This window comes from Oratosquilla oratoria, chromosome 9 (assembly GCF_046742065.1).
Source record: "Oratosquilla oratoria isolate Oo_2021 chromosome 9, ASM4674206v1, whole genome shotgun sequence".
Lineage (NCBI taxonomy): Eukaryota > Metazoa > Arthropoda > Malacostraca > Stomatopoda > Squillidae > Oratosquilla > Oratosquilla oratoria.
In genome coordinates, this window is record NC_134785.1 from 70,596,957 (window position 1) to 70,604,456 (window position 7,500).

At 42.4% G+C, this 7,500-nt stretch overlaps 1 protein-coding gene across 3 annotated transcripts in view; it reads left to right on the forward strand.

Moving 5' to 3' along the window:
* LOC143028556 (uncharacterized) overlaps nucleotides 1-7,500 on the forward strand; it is a 130,514-nt gene that overhangs the window by 102,631 nt on the left and 20,383 nt on the right. For all 3 annotated transcript variants that reach the window (XM_076190833.1, XM_076190832.1, XM_076190834.1), the window contains one exon: nucleotides 5,363-5,528. In XM_076190833.1, the coding sequence (XP_076046948.1) occupies nucleotides 5,363-5,528 (166 nt within the window). The remainder of the gene's footprint in view (nucleotides 1-5,362; nucleotides 5,529-7,500) is intronic.

The window sequence follows — 7,500 nt, forward strand, 5'->3', positions numbered from 1 at the left end:
TCTTCCTTATCCTTTTCTTCTTCTTCTTCTTCCCCATCTTCTTCTCTCTCTTTCTCTTCTTCTTCTTCTTCTTCTTCTTCTTCTCCTTCTCGTTCTTCTTCGCACTTAGAGCAGCTTCTCCTTGGCCCGAACTCCGCGTCTTCTTCCTCCTCCTCCTGCAGGACCCTTCCCACTTGCTCCCTCAAGAGATCCCACAAGTGGCAGCTCACTCTGCATCCCATCCCATCCCACCCCAATCCCATCCCATTCCAATCCCATGATAAATTCCGAGGGATTACACCCAAAATGACATCGATGACCTCTTCCGCCAACACCAATTGAAATTCAGCCACAACGGCAAATGCAGCCATTAAGGTCAAGGTAGTTGCAGTCCACCCAACCACAGCAATAGGACGGCTGGAAATGTCCACATTATTAAGGCATGAGTTGGCTAGAAAAATGGCTAATTTCGATGAGGCCTTTGTTACGATATCTGACCCTTTTTCATTCGGTATAATTTGATGGTTGTGTGTGACCTTGACCTAATAAAGTGCGTATAGGTTGTGTATAATGACAGATAGGTGAGAAATACTATACCACATACGATTCATAGAATAACTACATTCTCTGTTTCATAAAGCGAGGCAGAGGAATTCATTGTTATCATACACAGACACACACACACACACACACACACACACACACACACACTCACACACACACAAGCACACACACACACACACACACCTACACACACAGGGAGTTGTGTGTGCGTGTAAGGTCACAGCATTACCCATAGATCGGTCATATATGAGCTCTGAGCTCTCTTCCGGGAGGGTAATAGCTGTCGATCACGATTCCAACATGTAATCTAAAACCACACACACACACACACACACACACACACACACACACACACACACACACACACACACACACACACACACACACACAAAAAAACACACAAACAAACACACACACCACACACACACATACATACATACTATAATATATATATATATATATATATAATATATATATATATATATATATATATATATATTATATATACTGTATATACATATACACAAACACAAGGACGACCAGAGTGATGGACGTCGGAGAGTAATATCTCCCTGCTGCCCGTAAGACCCGTCTACACCCTTAGACGTGGTCTCCGAACGAAGACCGTCATCAACTTCAATTTCAACCATTAATATCTTTCTCCAACTTTCCACGCAAGGACTTATCAACCGGCGACTGCTCTCTCAGGATCGTTGCCAGCCACTGTGGGGCACTGGATTTCTTTCAACTTAGTGGATCTCAAGGCAACAGTTGATCTTTAACGACTGAATTTCAATCCTTATTGTTCACTTTAGTTCAGATTCACTCACGATTGGCCCAGCGTCTTTCAATGTTCCTCCTCTGTTCGAGAGAGAGAGAGAGAGAGAGAGAGAGAGAGAGAGAGAGAGAGAGAGAGAGAGAGAGAGAGAGAGAGAGAGAGAGAGAGAGAGAGAGAGAGAGAGAGAGAGAGAGAGAGAGAGAGAGAGAGAGAGAGAGAGAGAGAGAGAGAGAGAGAGAGAGAGAGAGAGAGAGAGAGAAAGAAAGAGATAGAGACAGAGAGAGAGGGAAATAAACACACACACACACACACACACACACACACACACACACACACACACACACACACACACACACATATTATATATATATATATATATATATATATATATATATATTGTATATATATATATAGATAGATAGATAGAGAGAGAGAGAGAGAGGGGAAAGATAAAGAGATAGAGAGAGAAAGAGAGAGAGAGAGAGAGAAAGAGAGAGAGAGAGAGAGGTGGAGAGAGAAATAGATAGATAGACAGATAGAGAGGAGGGGAAAGATAAAGAGATGGAGAGAGAGAGAGAGAGAGAGAGAGAGAGAGAGAGAGAGAGAGAGAGAGAGAGAGAGAGAGAGAGAGAGAGAGAGAGAGAGAGAGTGAGAGTGAGAGAGGGGAGAATATATACAAAGACTGGATTGAGGATAATCCTGTTGTAACAATCTTGAACTAACGTCGACTTGCTTGAAAAATTCTTTCTCTGTAAATCTACGGGGCTACATACCCTTTCTGTGTTCCCTGGAATCTGTTTGCCTGATTTATCACATTCAGATTTTTAAGTCAGGTTCCCTAAGCCTCTTCATGCGTAAAAAAGTAGTTTAAAGGAACTTCAATAAGTTTACTTGAGCTTGAATATGCGTTAGGCTCGCTTTCACAATCGTAAGTCGTTTAAACGAAAACAAAAACAAAAGGTTTCGGAATTTTTTCATCATAAGTTTTCTTCTCCTAGTAAGGCCAGGAGAAGTTGTACTTAAAATAAAAGAGAGAGAGAGAGAGAGAGAGAGAGAGAGAGAGAGAGAGAGAGAGAGAGAGAGAGAGAGAGAGAGAGAGAGAGAGAGAGAGAGAGAGAAGAGAGCGAGCGTATCGAATTTTTCGTATCTTGCGATTAGGTATACACATAAACACTTAAATGCACACAAACACACACACACACACACACACACACACACACACACACACACACACACACGTGCGCGCGTGCGTGCACACCTCTCAAACGACTTTTCACTTATTCATGACAAGAGCGAGATTAAAGTTCTTAACCATTATCTTAATTTTTCTTCTAAAGACTTTTGTGATGTATTGTCACCGTGGAAAGAAGGCGCCTTCACTTTGACGCGTCTCAGACTAAGAAGATGACGAAGATGAAGATGAATAAGAAGAAAATAAGATGAAAAAGATGATGATGGTGAAGAAGAAGATAATGAAGATGATGGAGATGTAGGTGAATAATAGTAATAATGAGAAGAAATTGTTGAAGATGACGAAGATGAAGGTGAATAATAATAATAATAATGAGATGATGAAGATGAAGATGATGATGTGAATAGTGATAATAATAAAAAGAAGATATTGAAGATGATGAAGATTTGAAGATGAAGGTGAATAATGATAATAATGAGAATAAGAATAAGATGATAAAGATGATGAAGGTGAAGAAGAAAAAAATGAAGCATGGCATCCCTAGGAACTTTTATGAACCCAAACACTTTTCTTTTCCAAAAGTGGTATTTTTGGCATGAGAATTTATCATCTCGACCCTATAGCCATTTTTTGAGGGGGAAGAGGAGACGAAATCCCGATGATTTCTTCGTGATGTGAAAGCAAAGACATTGATGAGGCGACACGACCAATTGACTGAGGTGAAAAGGTTTTTCTCTTCAAGGGGATTTGGGAGTTTCTGTTCCGGAAAGCTAATGGAGCGCCAAAGAAAAAAAAATCTGAAAAAGTAGGAAGAGGAAGAGGAGGAGGAGGAGGAGGAGGGAGATTATAAGGATGAGGATGAGAGGAGTTTCGAGGGGGACGGGAAGTACGTTGAAGGGTGAGGTGATTTAGGGGGAAAAAGTAGAAAGAAAAAGAGGGAAAAGGTGAAGCTGAGGATTAGAGAAGCTTTAAGAGGCGGTATGTCAGGACTGGTAACGTTTTAGATGATACAGAACAGGGGAGGAGAAGGACGAAGAGGAGGAGGAGGAAGAGAAATAAGAGGAGGAAAAGGAGGTGGAGGAGGAGGAGTAGGAGGAGGAGGAGAAGGAAGAGATGGAAGAGGAAGAGGAGGAGGTAGTGTTGCAAGGTGATTGAAAGGAAGAGCCAATCCGTCAGATGTCTAGCGTGCACACGCACACACGCACTCACGCATGTGGAGTGAGAGAGAACTCCGACATCTTCAGACAACTCCCAAGGGACCCTCTATTGTGCTCGGATTTGTCTCCCAAGGGACCCTCTATTGTGCTCGGATTTGTCTCCCAAGGGACCCTCCATTGTCATAGGACCCGACAGTGGTGAGAGGAGCCAGGCGCTTCGCACTACATCCAAACACCTGGCAAAACAATAGACGTCTCCGTTCAACATTGCCAACCTCCAGATATATGTCAACATTTTATTTCTTTATCACATATTTCCTTTTTGTCCTCTATCTTTCGTAAATCTTATGTAAATATTACCCCATGCATGAATACTGATTGTCTAGACTCAGTACATGCATTGTACTTTGTAGATATAGGAAAAATAAATTATTTTTAGTTGTGTAGTGGTAACTACCAATTTATGCCTGTAAATGGAATTTGGCAGCCTCCCGAGTTTTGCTCGGAGGTTGCTACATGATTGTGATAAGAGAAGACTGAGGTATTAAAGCGAACGCAACCTCACCTCGTTTGTCTCACCAAACCCAATGTAGATAATCAACTACAAATATACAGAAGGGGAGAAAGAGAAGGAAGAGAAAGAGGAAGAAGAGGAGGAGAAGGATGGGAAGGAAGAGGAAGAGGAAGAGAAGGAGGAGGAGGAGGAAGAGAAGGAAGATAATGATGAGGAGAAGGAGGAAGGGAAGGAAGAGGAAGAGGAAGAGAGGGAGTAGGAGGAGGAAAAGCGAAGAGGCGGAGGGTAAGAAGAAGTAACGGGAAGAAGAGAGGAATGAGGAGGAAAAAGAGACAGGAGGAGGAGGAGGAAGAAAAGCGAAGTGGAGGAGGGTAAGAAGGGGAAAGGGGAGAGGAGGAGAAGGAGGAGGAGGAAAAGGAGAGGAGGAAGAGGAGGATTAAGGGTGATACATGTTGGCTGTCTGGGTCGCTGAAAGGGAAGAGAAGAAAAAGACGGAGGGGAAAAAGATCCCTTGAGCGTCACTGACTATAAACCCGCAGCCCCACAGCGGCTGCCAACGCTCCCCAGTTCCTTCCGATAAACCTCTGGGAAAAAATACAAGCCTGTCATCTACGTTGTAGCAGAGACCGAATGCCACACCCTTTGGGCTGCACTTCCAGATGGAGGTGGAGTTGTTGATGGGGAGATGCTTCTCTTCGACCACCCTTTCGTATGACGACTTCTGAAGCAATATTTTTTTCGTCCTTTTTTCTCGAGTTTGTGGCTCGCCGTTGTACCCTGTCTAACATGTTCATATATCTTTAATAAATCTTAGGGGACATAAGGAAACACCATATTCAAAGTGTGAGCGGACCAGTGAGAGAGAGATAGATAGAGAGATATATACAGTAGATAGATAGATAGATAGATAGATAGATAGATAGATAGAGATAGAGAGAGAGAAGCAGACAAAGATAGGAGAAAGAAGAAAGGAGATAGGGAGAGAGGGAAAGAGAGACAGATAAAGACACACACACACACACACACACACACACACACACACACACACACACACACACACACACACAGACACACACACACACACAATGTAACATTCTTTCCTGTAATGCTGACGCGTGTATCACCTCTGTTGCCGTTACTAACCTAACGTGGCCGTTCTCCCTCCCTCCCTCCTTCAGGAAGCTGCGGTGCCCGAGGAACCTTCTGCACCTGCACCTCTTCGCCTCGTTCATGCTGAGGGCCATCGTCGTCCTCGTCAAGTCGTCGCTGCTGTTCGAGGCCACGGCCTTTGCCCATAACTTCAACTTCGAGGACGGAGCTCGCATCTTCAATGACTCGAGCCAAGTAAGAGATCGAGCTTTCTCTCTCTCTCTCTCTCTCTCTCTCTCTCTCTCTCTCTCTCTCTAGTTTCTTCTCTTCCTCTCCTCTGCTTTTTTCATTTATTTGTTCTCTCTTTTTTTTCGTTCTTTCTTTTTTTTTTGTTATGATCTTTAGCTTCCTCTGGTTTCTTACCCTTTTCCTCTTTTTCGTTCTCTCTCTTTTTTTTTTTCCTTGTCATGATCTTTTTCTTTCTTGACTTCCTTAGCTTCCTCTGGTTTCTTCCTCTTTTCCCTCTTCTTTCTTTCTTTCCCCTCGTCATGACCTTCTTCAATGTCTTCTTCCTTTTCTTATTTTTCATTTTCTACTTCTCTTTATCTTTCCTCTATTTCTTCTTCTTGTGCTGTCTTCTTCGTTCTATTTCTTGCTCTTCGTCTTATTCCTCTTGGTTTCGTTTCTTGTTCTTCGTCTTATTCCTTTTAATTTCGTTTCTTGTTCTTCGTCTTATTCATCTTCGTTTTCTTCCTCTTCTTTGTCGTCTTTTTCCTTCGTTTTGTGTCTTCATCTTCGCTTGCTTTTGCCTGCTTTGTCCTACTCGTCCTCTTTGTCCTCGTTGTCTTCTTTGTGTTCTTCGTCTTCACCGTCATTTTTTTTCTTCGTCCTCGAAGCTTCATTCGTCCTCGTCTTCTTCGTCTAACTTATTTTCATCTTTATTTCTGGCCCATTTCCTAAATATTTATTATGCATGGAGAAGCATTTTCATGGGTATGAGGTTTTTGTTTGTTCGGGCTGGTTTTCATTATGTCTTGTGTACAGGAATTTGTAAAAATAAACAATGTGTATTTACTTGTATGTAAAAAAACACACACGCAACTTTCGAAGAACTGAGAAGGTCAAATGTGTAAGAAAGGGGATTCTTGGCTGACAAAGTGCTACAGCATCCCAGAATCCCCTACTTCTCAAAAAAAAAAAAAAAAAAAAAAAAAAAAAAAAAAAATAAAAGTCAAACGATTGGGTACTTGTCCCTAATCATCCCACCAATCTTCTTGGCAATCTAATCAGATCCCTTCCCTGACCCATTCTCAGAGATTTGTCTGTGAACGAAATGCCGCCAAAGGACCTTCCTTTTACTAAATTGCCCTTTTTGTGCTCCGCAAAGGAAATGGATTGCGAGGAGGGACTACTAACTCGCAGAGTACGTAAGAGCGAAGGGAAGGCAAGAAAAAGTAAAATAAAAAAGAGAAATATATCTAAGAATAACTAAAATTTAAATGACTCCCGGCTGTCTTTTAATGAACCCGGGTGTATGTTTGTCCCCCACTGAACCGGCAAAAAGGGACAAGCGCCGCAGGCCAAGCACCCACGGCGCAGCCGTGGCTGGCGAAGCCAGGTGCTTGTAAATAACTATAAATAAATGTAATCATGAACAACTCGAGGACTCCTCTTAGTGGGAAAATTCATGAACAAGTGACAAATATAGAGACATGAAGGTTCACGTCAGTGACTTGCCCCACGGATCAATCGGTTTAACGGACCCAGTTTCCCCGGATTTCGGATACAGCGGACAACGTCCGGTGGCTCGGAAATAAAGTCCGCTTCACACTGGGCCGATTGTCGCCAAACATTTGTGAGTTTAAGTAGAAACGACTTCGGTTACGATTTTCTTCTTTTTCGAATATCCAAATGTCAAATTACTTTTCGCATCATATACCGAGAAATGAATGGCGAACTAAGAGAGATTAAACCCTTACAAAAGTTAGACACAATGTTGAAATGTGCTTAGGGAAGTCTAGAATACCGTAGCCATGGTTTTCTTTTAGCTAATCAAATTCACGACGATTGACGGTAATCTGCCCAGTGTGAAGTCTTTAGAATCTCGGCGCCACTCCCCTTCCACGATCGATCAAAAATCCATCTTCACAATTTTCTGATAAATCTGATATTAAATTATGGTGACTGGTGATTCGGTTTTAACGTCGCAAACTCCCCCTATGAGGAG